This window comes from Scylla paramamosain, chromosome 4 (assembly GCF_035594125.1).
Source record: "Scylla paramamosain isolate STU-SP2022 chromosome 4, ASM3559412v1, whole genome shotgun sequence".
NCBI classification, from domain to species: domain Eukaryota; kingdom Metazoa; phylum Arthropoda; class Malacostraca; order Decapoda; family Portunidae; genus Scylla; species Scylla paramamosain.
In genome coordinates, this window is record NC_087154.1 from 1,182,501 (window position 1) to 1,200,000 (window position 17,500).

At 38.5% G+C, this 17,500-nt stretch overlaps 2 protein-coding genes across 6 annotated transcripts in view; one reads left to right on the plus strand and one right to left on the minus strand.

Moving 5' to 3' along the window:
* The window catches only part of LOC135098040 (apolipoprotein D-like), a 78,130-nt gene that overhangs the window by 25,880 nt on the left and 34,750 nt on the right, over positions 1-17,500 (plus strand). Inside the window, exons 1-2 of one of the 5 annotated variants that reach the window (XM_064000246.1) lie at positions 13,039-13,140; positions 13,365-13,502. The exons of 1 other annotated variant lie outside the window; for it this stretch is intronic. The gene's annotated coding sequence lies outside the window, so the exon portion shown is untranslated. Of the gene's footprint in view, positions 1-13,038; positions 13,141-13,364; positions 13,503-14,381; positions 14,532-17,500 lie in introns of those variants that run through there. 3 more of the 5 variants (XM_064000225.1, XM_064000235.1, XM_064000263.1) reach the window with 3 other exon arrangements.
* LOC135098061 (nitric oxide synthase, salivary gland-like) overlaps positions 1-17,500 on the minus strand; it is a 40,152-nt gene that overhangs the window by 19,200 nt on the left and 3,452 nt on the right. Inside the window, exons 3-11 of the mRNA XM_064000271.1 lie at positions 6,975-7,111; positions 6,470-6,632; positions 5,966-6,057; positions 5,679-5,820; positions 5,059-5,198; positions 4,199-4,373; positions 1,648-1,749; positions 896-1,173; positions 215-359 (exon numbers count right to left, since the gene is read on the minus strand). Of these exons, the coding sequence (XP_063856341.1) occupies positions 215-359; positions 896-1,173; positions 1,648-1,749; positions 4,199-4,373; positions 5,059-5,198; positions 5,679-5,820; positions 5,966-6,057; positions 6,470-6,632; positions 6,975-7,111 (1,374 nt within the window). The remainder of the gene's footprint in view (positions 1-214; positions 360-895; positions 1,174-1,647; positions 1,750-4,198; positions 4,374-5,058; positions 5,199-5,678; positions 5,821-5,965; positions 6,058-6,469; positions 6,633-6,974; positions 7,112-17,500) is intronic.

A 17,500-nucleotide genomic window follows, 5' to 3' on the forward strand; every position in this document is an offset into this window, starting at 1 on the left:
TTACCAGTAGCAGCAGGTGTCTGTTGCCTCCGTCCCAAGAAACTAGTAAAACTATGAAACTAAGATAAATGTATCTGAATGTGCAATAATGCATCTATTTTGTTAATACTGGCTCACTGTCGACAATATTACATAAATCACCAGTTGTACTTTTGTTTCAGACATAATTTTTATGGAAGTAAATACAATACTGCATTCAGTTTATAAGACCAACCTCTGGATTAAAGTATCGCTTAAGTGCTTGTGAAAGGTTGTGGGCGTAGAGCTGAGAGCGACCAGTCTCCGTAGCGTAAAGGATTGTTACTCGTAGTCGCCTTGCAAGAGCCTTACGGTACAGGCTACTGGCAAACAAGACAGTCCTGGTGGAGAGGTAATTTTGGAGTAGTGGCAGAGAGAGAGAGAGAGAGAGAGAGAGAGAGAGAGAGAGAGAGAGAGAGAGAGACTAATTTAACTGTAATGTAAGTCATGGTCAGTAGAACATATTAGAACACCTAATTTGATTTCCTATGTTTTTTTCTGACTCAAATGACCCCATGCACGAAAATACCTTTTTTGTTTCATATGCAACAGTACACATAAAGGGAAAAACAGCGCACGAATTTTCACCTAATCCTTTAAAGAAGAGAGGCAGCCCACGAATTTTTATCTAATTCTTTAAAGAAAAGAGGCAGTTGTGTATCACACTTATTAAACACGGTTTATTTATTTAAGTAATGAAAGGAAAAGGGAATGAATTGTAATGGAGTAAAATGAAGTTCGAAATCAAATTGAGGCGAAACAGCATAGAGAAGCATATACAGTAAATGACTGAGATAAACAGATTAGTTCTTGGTCATGGAATTATGCAACTAAATGTTAATGCTGGTGTGATGAGCAATAGCAGTGAATAACGTACAATGCCACCTTCCGGAAGAGTTGTGACGGGGACAGAATGGCAGTGCCTCGGTTGTAGCGGGCGAAATCTTCCCATGCAGGCTCCTGATACTCGTAGGCAGGCTTGAGGTAGTACAGGGACATCTCCTGATGGAATACAGGGGTGATAGATCCAGATATTGGCGGCACTATCCACACCCAGTCTGCAGGGCATCCACCTCTGTCGCGCTGTTCGTTGGACATAAATTGAATGAACGACTCTGAAGCTGTATGGTGATCGACCAGTGTCACGCCAGCCTCCTGTGTGGAGAAAGTGAATTGTGAGCCCTTACATAGTTAAAAATAATGACAGGTGTATGTTTTTGAAGGAATGGAGATAAAAAAAAAAAGTGAGCTTAAAAAGTAATGACAGGTTTATGTTTTTGAAGAAATGGAAATAAAAAAAAGTGAGCCTTACATAGTTAAAAAGTAATAACAGGTTTATGTTTTTGAAAGAATGGAGGTAAAAAAAAAAGATAGTAGTGTTCATGGTACTTCGTTAGGAATGCGCATAAAATAAACACAAACATTCAGTTATAGTCGTCATTGTTGTAAGGGATGCATTATTTGTGAAATGGATTTTTATTAGTTGGTTTTCGAAGCGCTGCAGAAACTACTTATGATGAATAGAACTAACGAAGAGATGCATTAATCTATTGCAGCATGACGTAAAATATTCTCCCACTTCACACCGACTTTGACGGAAGTGCGTCACTAATTCTGAAATTGGCTCACCTCAAACGAGTGAAGGACAGCTTTGTTCACCTCCACATTGACATCATCCTTCCATAAGCTTACGTTGGTGCTTGTATCAAGGCCCATCTTTTCTCCGAATGTCTGGAGATGAAATGAACTATTGTTTCACATCAAATAACCACCGGTATATTTTTGTCACTATTCAGTGGCAAGTTTTGACACCATGCATGACGGTGATAGTGATGACAACCCTAGGTGTGCAGTTCTGTAAAACAATGCTGTTTCTTTGCTGCTTAGGTACAAATACTGAATCCAGCGATAAAGTCATATGCAATGAATCTGCGGGCGTGGGAGAGGCATGCAGTTAGCAAATTAAGCAAGAAAATAGCAGTAGAAGATAGCAGGCAATGTAGCGTTGTGATGAAGTGAAAGAAGTTAAAGGGAGTCAGCCCGATGGGGTATCGATGAGGCAAAAAGTTTTGACGCAGCCTAGTCAAAAAGAGCTGTCTGATTGGAGCACCAAGAAATGTGAGAGGCATACCTCATAAAGTGACGAGTAAAGCCCCCTGAATAGACTGAACAACTGTGGAGAGGGAAAACTGGCAAAGATGACAACAGACACCCAGCAGATTAGAGGCTGTTTTGACAAGAAAAGAGATATGAAATTACAAGTTCAGAATTTCAGTTAAGGACAGACCAAGAATGTAGAAGAGCGGGAAAGATGTGTACCATCGAGGAAGAGAGAAAAATTATCTAGAATATTGTCTCGAGAATACAGGTGAAGAAATTGAGGTTGAACGAAGCAATGTTTGTTCTGTTCCATTCTGAAATCAGATAGAGTTCAGGATTCACTCATCCTGCGACGTCTCTTCATGAATTTATAAATTCCTGCAGAGTTTGACATGTGAAAAAGGACGTAGTACAGGATACATACAGTCATCAGTATAAGGGTGCATAGGAGAGTGAGTAAGAATGAAATCATTGATAAATATTACTAGAAGAGTAGCTGATAGGACAGAGACTTGTGAATACCAGTGTCAATAGAATGAGAGAACAGTGCCCGTCTACCACTGCCGCTTAAATACAATGTTCCTACAGCTAGCGTGACAAACAGCCGAGTAAGGGAACATGCGAGCACAGAACCACAGCTTCTAAAAACGATAGAAGGCACTTCGTCAGGTCCAAGAACCTTCCGAGGGTTATGGCAAGAAAAGTCATGAAAAGACATCTTTGCAAATAATCTAAATGTCAGGTATGAAATAGTCAGATGAAATAGTCAGAGGTTAGTGGTGAAAGCCAGAAATGTTCAGAATCATCCAGAGTTTTAATAAAGCTCTGAAGGAAGATTTCAGCTTTAGAGACCAAGGAGGTGGTAGTAGTTCCATTTAGGAGAAATAAAGGAGAGAGAGAGAGGAAGAATAGAAGTTAATGCAGATATTTTTGGCTGGATGTAACAAGTCCGGAGGGAAGTCAGTCGAGCTTTTGATACCTTCTCTTCATGATGAGATTCTTGGTAATTTGAAAAATAGATTTGGCATGATTCAGGACGGAACTATAAAGAACATGATTTTTAGGCGATATGAGACTAAGATACCTTTCTATCACAGGTAGAACGAGAGCAAAAGGTAAGCTTTGGAAGTCAGATCATCTCACTTGGCAGAACCACAAATGCCACAGGCTTCACTTAAGTAGGTCTTGAGGTGATACTGGAGAGGACAAGATGTAGAAATAATATTGTGATTGAGGGAAGCCAACGAAGAGAACAGTTTGACAGTGTTAGCTGAAGAATTAGAGGTTAAGAAAATCTCGAGAATTCTGGACATATCTGCGAAAGTGAAAGCTTGTGGTGAACATTGGAATCAAACAAGAAAGATGATTTCAGCAAACGGAAAATGGAACAGAATGTGCAGCACTTGGTAAGTCAAAGAATCTTATATAATCGTAGGAAATATAATAAAAATGTACAGCGGAGATAAATTTTGTGAGGGTGACTTTGAATTCTAAGTCAGATGGTAAATTATTAAGATGATTGAAGGGCGTCAGCACAAAAGCAGGTAATGTCGTTACGTACACAGATGCAACAACCGGCTTTGGTGAGGAACTGTGGGTAGACAAAGTAGTAAGGAAGAGAAAAGAAGGGGTGTTATCAACAGCATCAGACACTTGAGTTTCTGTGATGGAAACATGATGAGGTTTAAAGGAGGCGGAGTGGTGTTCTACAGATTGAAAGTTAAATCTTAGACTACGAATGTAGCAAAAGTTAATGTAGAAAAAGTTGGAATTAGAGGATGTGTGAAGACACCTCGAGCTTGAGACCATGTGACAACCTGGTCTGTGAGCAGTCTACTCCCTATATGTGAACTCCGAGGCTGTTTTCTTGTTTTCCATAATTAAAATGTTTATTTTGGTAATAATTCTGTGTAGAAGTTTGTAATGTAAGTAATAAAATATCTATAATAAAAAACATGGCCTTTAGAATGCATGTTGCAACTATACTGCGCAACTAACAGAACGGATACGGGGACGGTCAGCAATAGATCTGCATACATTTAGAGTGTAGTTATGAAAGAAGCTTATGAGAAATACTTGCCTGCAAAAGATTATAACGTTGTGCGTCACACAGATTCCTGCTTGCCACTTCCGTAGACATGTACCAGCCGTTGAAAGGCGCCCCAGTGTACTGCACACCGCCCACATCAAGCATCATAGATGATACTGCAGGTAAGGCGAACCATTCCAGGCCCATCTCAGAGAACCAGTCATACCTGAAAGTTATAGCAGTGTTCCAGTTCAATAGCAGGTATTATTCTTTTTGCCTCTCGACGTGAAAAAGCAAATATGATTTGTTATAGTTGCCATATATATATATATATATATATATATATATATATATATATATATATATATATATATATATATATATATATATATATATATATATATATATATAAAGGGTGTCCTAGGAGGAAAGTTGTATGGATTGGAAGTCACAGGACATTTAAATATGAACGCACATCAGTGGCAAGTGGCTGCACACGGGCCGAATTTTTCCCACTATATACTGATTCGCATGCCTGCCTGGGGTGACGCTTCGCCATAACTCTAAAACTAACCATAGCATTTTCTATAAGATATTAATACAACACATGAATAACAATTTGTCACTAGAAAAGCCTTTTCTGGAGCTTCATTATGGTATACAACAAGTTCTATTAAAGATAATATTATGTCACAGGATAGAAAAAATATCTAAGTCACGCATTAAAAAATCAGGTGCTCTCAAAATAACAGGAAGACAAAGAGATGTAGAATGCAATCATATATTTCTGACAACTACAGACAATGGCCTTTCAGTTATTCACTATGAGATTTCTTTCAAAATCTCAGTTTCTTCGAAACTTAAAATTTTAAGACCAGACTCGTGGACTATTCGTATTCTTGGACACTTACTTGGGATGTTTCAGTGGAATCCTTAGCACAATATCGTCGGGGATGTCAAACCATTCGGGCTCTCCTGTTGGTGCTGACATTACAAGTGGCAGGACGTCGAAGCGACTCCCCTTTCCCTTCCACCCGAGGCCCTCACACAACTAGAAAAACATTAATCTATTACAGAAAAAAAAAAAAAAGGTGTCTCCTACAGTCAATAAATTTTCCATGGAAATTATTGTGGGACTTCAGATTTTATGATCTATTAAATTTCTTAAGTTTTACCCTGTTTTGAGTCTGTTCCATTAAATATATAATAATGGCTTATGTGTTGAAATATGAATCACTCTCAGCGTGACTGAGCAGAATCATCATAATCTCCGGATGTCTTACGTGAAATAAATAATTAAATAAATAAATATAAATATATATATATATATATATATATATATATATATATATATATATATATATATATATATATATATATATATATATATATATATATATATATATATATATATATACACTACTGAACACAAAAGTTTGATGGAGAAAGTAAGGAATTTACCTCGCAGTCTCAGACATTTTTTGCAGTTGGGTCGCTGATCTGAAGTGATTCCCTTGAGCTGAAGACTAACCTGAGTGAATTCAACATATGCAGGGTCGCCGGTGACGGAGCCGTCATTGTTGAGATAACCGGCGTAAGCAATTAACTGCTGGTTCCACACTCGGAAGTCTCGTCGTCCTGGCACTCGTTCAGGAAACACGGTGATAGCTGACCTGGACCGTCGGCCGATGGTGATTGGAACATTAATGAACGGATCGATTCATATATTTTTATATGTGTAGTATAGTCCTGAAGGATGATGATCGGTGATGCAATACATGGATATGGAACAAGTAGGTCACCTGATGGTGTGCTTACCTCACGTTTCCTCCATTAGTGCTGTACTCTATGTGCTTGCATAGAATCTCAAACATTTCCTGGGGAGTAGTGACATCACGGGCATCGAATAGCTGTAAACAGAAACATAAGTAATATATATATATATATATATATATATATATATATATATATATATATATATATATATATATATATATATATATATATATATATATATATATATATATATATATATATATATATATATATATATATATATATATATATATATATATATATATATATATATATATATATATATATATATATATATAACTTTTTTTTTATTCATTCATAAAGTCAAGGCTATTCTATAATTTGGCATAATTCGGTAGAATAAATAGTACAAGAATAACTATCAAAAATTATGTCTACATTTGTATTTTGTTTAGAACACACACACACACACACACACACACACACACACACACACTTTAGCCATGCTGTAATTTTAAGGAGCCATGCTTCTTCCTAGAATCATACCTCAAGCCTCGTCCATTGCATGCGTCCGATACAGCGAGGGGCGTTCCTCCATGCTAACTTGGCGCCGTACTGCAGTTCCGAACGCGTGAGCCGGTACGTGCCTCTACCTTCCACTGATGTCACGACTTCTTGCCACCGTGCTTCCTCCTCTGCACTTCCAGACCTGTCGAGAGTGAAGATAATTATGTATGTAGTTCAAAAAGAAATGTGGATAGGATATGCTAGCATGCAAGTACAGTTTCTTTTTTTTTTTTTTTTTTGGTGCTTGCTTGTAATGTCAGGTTCATTATTCATTAACATACTGAATAGAATTTTTACACCCCATACACAACTATACAGTTTGTAACGTTTCATGCATAACTTTTGACGACATTCTTTCCGTTACATGGTCCTTTCTTATGCACTTCAATTTTATGGTGCTGTTTCTCTTGCACATCTCCCTCCTTATGAGCAATTAGTAGGAAAAGTAATACAACATAGAACAAAAATATTTTTCTTGACATACTTTTTTAGAGAAACATAATATTCCTTAAGAAATTCCTTTGCCTGCCGCAAAACCTCGGAGGAAGATCTCGGTACTGCTTTCATTCTTCGAATATTCATAAGGGATCCATGGCATATTTTATCCGAGCACACGCCATTCTGGGGAAAGATGATGACTTAAAATAGCAAACTAGAAGATGTACTAGAAAGCGAGCAGATTTTCAGAGGAAAAGACGATAAGCTGATAGATGTTACCCTAACAAAGGAGATGGCAGAACAGAAAATAGAAGGCATGAAAATTTTTAAATCACGAGAACCAGACGAAACATATCCCAGAGTATTACAAGATGTATAGCTGTTATTTGTGAATCACTGGTTGACGTCTTCAGGAAATCATTAGATTTAGGAGAGGTGTTGTTAATGTGGAGGGTAGCGAGTGTACTTCCCATATTTAATAAAGGAGATAATATGTTAATGTTAACTTATCAGGTAGGCAGCTTGACATAGGTTGTAAGTAAAGTAATAGTCTGTAATTGCAAGGAACATTGAAAATAATTCAGACAACCATAGGCTATGAGGCGGCAGATAATGGGGATAGTTACAATAAAATATACCTAAACTTTATGAAGACTTTCGACAAGGTACGCCACCAAAGGCTCTTGAACTAGATTAGGTGCATGTGATAGAAAGGAAAATTTTAAGTTGATTAGTTCATAGTTGTGCAACAAAGAAAAGAGTTACAATTGATTGCTTTCGTTAATTTATATTAATGTGTATTAATGTATATCAATATGTATTAGTGATCTGAATAATGGGATTAGTGGCGATATTAGTAATCAACGGACGACACTAACAGCTTGAGTAAGTCAAGTTCTGATGGATCTACCTACACACAGACCTAGATTGGATGAACAAAAGAATAGATAGATCGTAAATGCAATTCAGTATTAGCAAATACGAAGTATCTATCGCTAGCAGAGTAGATTCACTTTTTTTTTATGTAGGAATGACACTGGCCAAGGGCAACAAAAATCCAGTAAAATTATGCCCACTGAAATGCTAGTCCCATAAAAGGGTCAAGGCAGTGGTCAAAAATTGATGAATAATAAATAAAAATATAAACAATAAAGAAAGAGGCTGCGATAAGATTAGAGGACGAAAATTATTCAGGAGTCATAGCTCTTATCTCCGTCAGAGAAAACAATGCATAGAGACCAAAAACAAAACGAATTATGTATTAGGATTAAACTCACGAACGTTAAAAGTATAATTCCCGAAGTCATATCAGTTACATTTGGCTCTGGTCACACCTCTTCATTATCCTGTGCAGTTCTGTTCTTCATATTACAGTAAGGATATAGATCTGTTACAGCTAAGACGAGAATGACTATAAAATTACAAGAGGTGAGAAATATTCTTTACGAAAAGAGATTTAAGTTCTTTCTTAAAATTTCATTCCTTAGACAGACATAGAGTGAGGAGATTTGATAAAGATCTTTAAATGGTATAAGGAATATAACAAGGGTGACAATTACAATCCCTAGAGTCAGTAGTAAATGTAGGACAAGTAGTAACGGGTTCATGCTTGATAGAATTACATTAAAATAAATAGGAAGAAATTGTTTCTCAAATACATTAGATGCTCTTCCTGTTACTGTCGTTCCTGTTCTTTAGTTGTTGTTTTTGTTCTTGTTCTTGCTGTTGTTGTTGTTGTTGTTGTTGTTGGTGGTGGTGGTGGTAGTGGTGATGCTGCTGCTGCTGCTGTTACTACTAAAAGAACTAGTACTACTACTACTACTACTACTACTTTTTTTTTTTTTATGTAGGAAGGACACTGGCCAAGGGCAACAAAAATCCAATAAAAAAATATGCCCACTGAAATGCCAGTCCCATAAAAGGGTCAAAGCAGTGGTCAAAAATTGATTAATAAGTGTCTTGAAACCTCCCTCTTGAAGGAATTCAAGTCATAGGAAGGTGGAAATACAGAAGCAGGCAGGGAGTTCCAGAGTTTACCAGAGAAAGGGATGAATGATTGAGAATAACTAACTCTTGCGTCAGAGAGGTGGACAGAATAGGGGTGAGAGAAAGAAGAAAGTCTTGTGCAGCGAGGCTGCGGAAGGAGGGGGAGGCATGCAATTAGCAAGATCAGAAGAGCAGTTAGCATGAAAATAGCGGTAGAAGACAGCTAGAGATGCAACATTGCGGCGGTGAGAGAGAGGCTGAAAACAGTCAGTTAGAGGAGAGGAGTTGATGAGACGAAAAGCTTTTGATTCCACCCTGTGTAGAAGAGCAGTATGAGTGGAACACTCCCAGACATGTGAAGCATACTCCATACATGGACGGATAAGGCCCCTGTACAGAGTTAGCAGCTGGGGGGTGAGAAAAACTGGCGGAGACGTCTCAGAACACCTAACTTCATAGAAGCTGTTTTAGCTAGAGATGAGATGTGAATTTTCCAGTTCAGATTATAGGTAAAGGACAGACCGAGGATGTTCAGTGTAGAAGAGGGGGACAGTTGAGTGTCATTGAAGAAGAGGGGATAGTTGTCTGGAAGGTTGCGTCGTGCTGATAGATGGAGGAATTGAGTTTTTGAGGCATTGAACAATACCAAGTTTGCTCTGCCCAATCAGAAATTTTAGAAAGATCAGAAGTCAAGCGTTCTGTGGCTTCCCTGCGTGATATGTTTACCTCCTGAAGGGTTGGACATCTATGAAAAGACGTGGAAAAGTGCAGAGTGGTATCATCAGCGTAGGAGTGGAGAGGACAAGAAGTTTGGTATAGAAGATCATTAATGAATAATAAGAAGAGAGTGGGTGACAGGACAGAACCCTGAGGAACACCATTGTTAATAGATTTAGGAGAAGAACAGTGACCGTCTACCACAGCAGCAATAGAACTGCCAGAAAGGAAACTTGAGATGAAGTTACAGAGAGAAGGATAGAAACCGTAGGAGAGTAGTTTGGAAATCAAAGCTTTGTGCCAGACTCTGTCAAAAGCTTTTGATATGTCCAAGGCAACAGCAAAAGTTTCACCAAAATCTCTAAAAGAGGATGACCAAAACTCAGTAAGGAAAGCCAGAAGATCACCAGTAGAGCGGGCCTGACGGAACCCATACTGGCGATCAGATAGAAGGTTGTGAAGTGATAGATGTTTAAGAATCTTCCTGTTGAGGATAGATTCAAAAACTTTAGATAGGCAGGAAATTAAAGCAATAGGGATTAGAACGATCACCCTTTTTAGGAACAGGTTGAATGTAGGGGTTGAATGTAGGCAAACTTCCAACAAGAAGGAAAGGTAGATGTTGACAGACAGAGCTGAAAGAGTTTGACTAGGCAAGGTGCAAGCACGGAGGCACAGTTTCGGAGAACAATAGGAGGAACCCCATCAGGTCCATAAGCCTTCCGAGGGTTTAGGCCAGCGAGGGCATGGAAAACATCATTGCGAAGAATTTTAATACGTGGCATGAAGTAGTCAGAGGGTGGAGGAGAGGGAGGAACAAGCCCAAAATCGTCCAAGGTAGAGTTTTTAGCAAAGGTTTGAGCGAAGAGTTCAGCTTTAGAAATAGATGTGATAGCAGTGGTGCCATCTGGTTGAAATAAAGGAGGGAAGGAGGAAGAAGCAAAGTTATTGGAGATATTTTTGGCTAGATGCCAGAAGTCACGAGGGGAGTTAGATCTTGAAAGGTTTTGACACTTTCTGTTAATGAAGGAGTTTATGGCATGGTTCCGGACAGAAATATAAAGTGCATGAGATTCTGGTGGTGGAAGGCTTAAGTACCTTTTGTGGGCCACCTCTCTATCATATATAGCACGAGAACAAGCTGTGTTAAACCAAGGTTTGGAAGGTTTAGGTCGAGAAAAAGAGTGAGGAATGTACGCCTCCATGCCAGACAGTATCACCTCTGTTGTGCGCTCAACACACAAAGACGGGTCTCTGACACGGAAGCAGTAGTCATTCCAAGGAAAATCAGCAAAATACCTCCTCAGGTCCCCCCAACTAGCAGAAGCAAAACGCCAGAGGCACCTTCGCTTAGGGGGATCCTGAGGAGGGATTAGAGCGATAGGGCAAGATAAAGATATGAGATTGTGATCGGAGGAGCCCAACAGAGAAGAAAGGGTGACAGCATAAGCAGAAGGATTAGAGGTCACGAAAAGGTCAAGAATGTTGGGCGTATCTCCAAGACGGTCAGGAATACGAGTAGGGTGTTGCACCAATTGCTCTAGGTCATGGAGGATAGCAAAGTTGTAGGCTAGTTCACCAGGATGGTCAGTGAAGAGAGAGGAAAGCCAAAGCTGGTGGTGAACATTGAAGTCTCTAAGAATGGAGATCTCTGCCAAAGGGAAGAGGGTCAGAATGTGCTCCACTTTGGAAGTTAAGTAGTCAAACTACTACTACTACTACTACTACTACTACTACTACTACTACTACTACTACTACTACTACTGCTGCTGCTGCTGCTGCTGCTGCTGCTGCTGCTGCTGCTGCTGTTGCTGCTGCTACTGCTGCTGCTGTTGCTGCTGCTGTTGCTTCTGCTGCACCAGCAACAACAACACAACTATTACAACTACCACTACTGCAACTACTCCTGTTGCTACAGTAATTAGCACTATTACTACTACTACTACTACTACTACTACTACTATCTGCTGCTGCTGTTGCTGCTACTATTGCTACTACTGCTACTACTACTATGTACTACTACTGCTGCTGCTGCTGCTGCTGCTGCTTCTTCTGCTATTGTTCTTACTACTATTACTACTACTACTACTGCTATTACTACTACTACTACTACTACTACTACTACTGCTATTACTACTACTACTACTACTACGACTATGTACTACTTGTAGTAGTAGAAGCAACAATAAGAGGTTATACCAGTTATATTGATGACATCAATAACAGGTATCGACCATCAACACTCTTGAATTAAAAAGAATAAGTTAACGATTCAAGTTGCCCTCCGAAACATTAGTATGTAAGGCGATCTCGTAGTTCCCTTTTCAGAAGCTCCCCAAAATCGAGAGCTGTTTTTTTTTTTTTTTTCCTTCTTCTTTTTATCACGGGAGCAAAATGCTGCCAATTTCATGCTTCGTCTACGTACGTGCGTTGTGTGAAGAAAGTGAGAGGAAAACACATAAATACTATATATATATATATATATATATATATATATATATATATATATATATATATATATATATATATATATATATATATATATATATATATATATATATATATATATATGTGAAGATATAGTATTAAAATACTAATGAAAATACTGCCTTCAGGGGTGCATTTGATATTCTTGTACTATGAAGCTATACTAGACACTGGGGATCGGATACTCCAATCCTGCCTACTACATGACAATTCATCTGACTCCTGAGCCGATCACTCGTTACGGCCAGGTTGTTGTGCGACGCGTCTTACCTCTCCATCTTTATATATATATATATATATATATATATATATATATATATATATATATATATATATATATATATATATATATATATATATATATATATATATATATATATATATATATATATATATATATATATATATATATATATATATATATATATATATATATATATATATATATATATATATATATATAAAGATGGAGAGGTAAGACGCGTCGCACAACAACCTGGCCGTAACGAGTGATCGGCTCAGGAGTCAGATGAATTGTCATGTAGTAGGCAGGATTGGAGTATCCGATCCCCAGTGTCTAGTATAGCTTCATAGTACAAGAATATCAAATGCACCCCTGAAGGCAGTATTTTCATTAGTATTTTAATACTATATCTTCACAAGTTGAATACATCTGTAAAATGTGTACCGTCACTTCGAAATCCTTGCCTGCAGCGACGCTCAGTACAAGACAATGTGTGAAGACATGACTGCGAGATGTATGTAGCAAAGGGCAAAACGTTCCTCATTTTAAGTGTGGATGACTATTTCTTCACTATACGAGTATGAAGCCTCTCTGCGTCCTACAATATAATTTTCTGTTGCTGAAACCTCAATGTATCTTCCAAGTATCGAACGGCTTCGAAAGCGGAACGGAAGCGATGCGACTCAGCCAGCCTGTCAGTGTCGTCGTGTGTGTTGTGAGGTGGGCTCTTGCGTTGCATCCTGTGTTTTCCGGTGTCTGTATTCGTAGTTGTGCCCTTGTACGTAGCTGTCCGCTCTTTGTTTACAAACACAAGCCTGACTGGTTTATAGAGTCTATTTCATCACCATATTTGGCTAATGTTTTCAACAAACAAGAGGACAGCTAGGAACACAACACCCTGTTCACAACAACATGACTGAAAATTTGGTTAAAAGATTAACCTAATATTGAAATGAAATAGACCCTATAAAGTGTTCACAGCAGTCAGGCTTTTGTTTGTAGACAAAGAGCAGACAACTACGTACAAGGGGACGGCTACGAACACGACACCGGAACGTTTATTTGTGGTCAGAGGAAAGCAGAACTGCCGAAGTCGTACCCGAAGCCTGACCCTGAGTGTCCCACAGGTATGTTGATCAGGTAATAAGTGGATCTGGACAGACCTTGGTGTGTGGTGAAAAATATGTGAGTCGACATCAGGTTGCCTGAAGATGTTGCTTGACTGGGAGACAGCATTTGATTGTTTTACATTTAATAAGGGCATGTATTTATCGAATCTCATCGGTTTTGTTAACTGAAATTAATTACGTTCAAAATAGGAAGTTTTAACGTCGCAAGAATCAGATTTAAGCGGTGATATGGCGATGGCGCTCTTCCGTACTCATATACCAGAGGTGTCAAGCTCTAATCAGTTCGAGGGCCAATTATACACTTGGTTATGGTCGCGAGGGCCATCAGTAATTTATTAAGCGTTGCCAAAGATAAAACAACAGAAGGAACGGTTAATGTTTACGATAACTTTACGTTTAACTTTAGCGCTGAACACTGACATGGTGGTATAGTCTACTTACTGTAGTGTACGTCTGTACAAGTTTTAGACAGCGCCCTCCTATAGATAACTCACAAATCCACGTTGAAATCAGAAGTAACTCCCAGAACCCAAATCCACAAATTGTGTGTACAGTACGGCTCCTGTCACACACTGAGCCCTGGAACACTTCTTATGCGCCTCAGGAAGTATCTCATGTGTAAATCAAATAGAAAATTGCTTTATTGTCCGTAAGTAACTTCAGCTCATTCGTTGTATTGAAGTTAATGAACGATAAGCATTTTATCATGAGCATTTTATTATGAGGCGCATTTTATATGCGAGATATTAAATAAACGACACAACGGATTTATTATTCCGCGCAGCCCCGTGGCGGCCGCGGCAGTCAGCTGGCTACCCGCAGTGTGAAAATGGCGAACGAGTGTAGTGGACGCAAATTTAAAAACGGATTTTATCGTGCAGTTTTATAAACAAGACGACTTGGATGTACATTTCTTGAGATCGCACGGTGTTTTGCCGGAATTAATCGAGTGTTGAACAATCGGTGGCGCCAGTACCCTTTGAGGATGAGGAAGAGGAGGTCGACCAACCACACCCTGGATGTTCCACTTCCTATTAAGGTATACATTTAGGTTAGGTTAGGTCAGGTCCTTAATCCCTAACCAGCGAGCTTACGGAAAGGGCGGGTGATGCATATGTGCGTGAGGACGTTTTCCCGCCTTCAGTCAAATACAGGAGGGCGATAATTGTTTTGAGCATGAACTGGCAACACTCAAAAGTTACTGGCTTGCACCAGTCTAGTCTCAGTACACCTAAAACCTCCATAAATGATGGAAGGTTAGTCGACTCACCCCGATGCGTGAAGGGAAGGCAGCCACGTGCGTCCACTTGCTACAGTGACTCACTCAAAGGATGTATACTAGTATGAATAGTGATGAGTAATGTACTATAACAGTGGTTCTCAAACGTTGGGGGGGTGCCCTGGAGGGACGCGAACACTCCCGGGGGTCGGCGCGAGCATAGGACGGGAGGGGAAAATATCACGGAAAATTACGAACTCACTGCTATTAGTACAAAGGAGATGCAGCAAGGGGCTATCGATCTATCTATCGATCTGATTCTATCTATCTATCTACGGTGGCATAATTGGGTAGGGGGTTGAGTGGGTGGCACAGGGAGGAGGGGTGAGTGCCCAAATTCATTGAACCAGCTTTGAGGAGGCCTAGCTTGCAAAAGGCTGAGAACCCCTGTACTAAAGTAATAGACATTACTACACTAGTGTACAATAAGTGATATATTTATTGTATTTATATGACAATTATAACAAGATGTAATGTTATCGAGCAAATTGAGTTTTTCGTTTATATATATATATATATATATATATATATATATATATATATATATATATATATATATATATATATATATATATATATATATATATATATATATATATATATATATATATATATTTTTTTTTTTTTTTTTTTTTTTTTTTTTTTTTTTTCATATCAGTAGCCAAAATGTAAGGAAAGTAATTGGATCATCATTAGTACGTAGTGAAAAGGAGCAGCTGTTGTTGTTTTTTCTTCTGTTCTCCATGTCCATCAAAACTTCTAAGGAAAGTTACACTACAATATAATGTAAAGAAGTTTTTTTTTTTTTATTTCAACTCAAAAAAATACTAGGAAATACGTTATAATAACATAAGAATGTACTGTGAACAAGACGAAACAGCACCAGTGAACAGTGAGGAGGACAAAGCTGCGAGCGCATCAGCTGAAGCCGCAGCCATAACCTATCAAACGAACACACGCCAAGTCATCCGGGGTTAAATTACAACACCTGGAATTCTGGCAATAACACCAGTGTAAAGAAGAAGGGTTGGCGCTTCTTTTATTTTAGTTTTACAGCTCTACGTTAAGTATATAAGGAAATATGATAGTGAGAAAATCAACCACTTTCTTCTTAAAAACCCCCGCCCTGAGACGACGACTCACTTCAACTCTTCTATAGGTTAAGAAAGGATCCAGGGGAGAGAAGCCACCCCGGTTATGTCTAGGGTTAAGTTAGGTAAGATTAGGTGTCCTTAAAGACCCACACAGCAGCCCATATCACACAGTCATATCACACAAAACCACATCAAACTGAGCATCACACCCAGCCAAGCAAGAACCAATATGACACAGCCACTGCACATGAAAACAACAGCAATACACATTACATCCAGCCAGAAAACAACCCACATTACTTCCAGCCAAAGCACGCAGCTATCTCGCACTAAGCGTCACACAACCACGCAACAACCCATTTCAAAGAAAAAATTATAATTATATTGTCTGGAAAAGTGAGAAGATTCTTTTGTATATTTTGAATTAGTTAGGGATTAGTTCTTTTTGTAATTATTCATGTTTAGTGTCTGTAACTTTTAACATAGTTTGTGTTTTGGTTTCCATCCACCAATAAGAGCCCTCCTCGGCAAAATAAGCTGAGTGTTCATATTTTGGTGTCACAGGAGCTGATCTAATTGTTGTTATCTTAGATTTTAGTTTGTTATAATTTTCACTTTTTTTTTTTCCACCCGTTGAATTATATGTGAATATTTTGCATTTCCCCTTATTGATTTGCATTCCACATTTGCCATTTACTTTGCTTCCTTCGGCCACTCGTTCTGCTACCTCTTTATATCTAGGCAATAGTACAGGGCGTCCCTAAAGACTGGACACACAGGAATTCTCATCCACTATTTGTTTTACCCGCACAGATAGAAAGAAAATGAAAATGTTACTCCTTACACTTCTAGTCCTTCCTTCATTCTCTATTAGGAGTGTGGTGATGAGATTACTGATAGTGATGGGTATGATGAATGGACTGGTGAAAGTGATGGAGGGAGTTGATAAAAGGTGACATTGGTGAAAGACTAATGCTGGAGAGGTGATGCGAGGTATGTAGTGAGGAGACTGGTAATGGTGATGAAGGTGACACAAAGGAAATGGGAATGAGAAATGGATATTATGTTTTCCTTGATAATCTGTATTTTTGTCTTTATTTTCTTCTGTTATTGCTGTGTGTCCAGATTTTAAGGATACCCTGTGTATCATATGTTGGTGATAAAGGTGACACAAAGGAAATGAGAATGAGAAATAGATATTAAGTTTTCCCTTAATAGTCTATACTTTCGTCTTTATTTTTTCTTTTATCCCAGATTTTAAGGACACCCTATATATCATAATCCGAAAAATGGAGAAGATATCTTGAAAATTCTTTTTTTTTTCAATCCTATATACAAACTCTTGTTCTTTCAACATTTTCGTGATTCTTTGATATATTAACAATTTACTTTTATCAGTTTTTTAGATAAACCTTGTGTGTGTGTGTGTGTGTGTGTGTGTGTGTGTGTGTGTGTGTGTGTGTTTCCATTGTGACATTCGCTTTTGTGTCTTTAGGCCAATAGAAGCGGATGTTTTTACAGACACCACGCTTCAGCTAAATGTCGTATTCGCTTAAAATCATAAATCTTATGGGCCATGGTTAAAGTCAAGGTGAGCTCGTGTTAATGAAGGTGTGATGGTGAAGATCGGGTGGA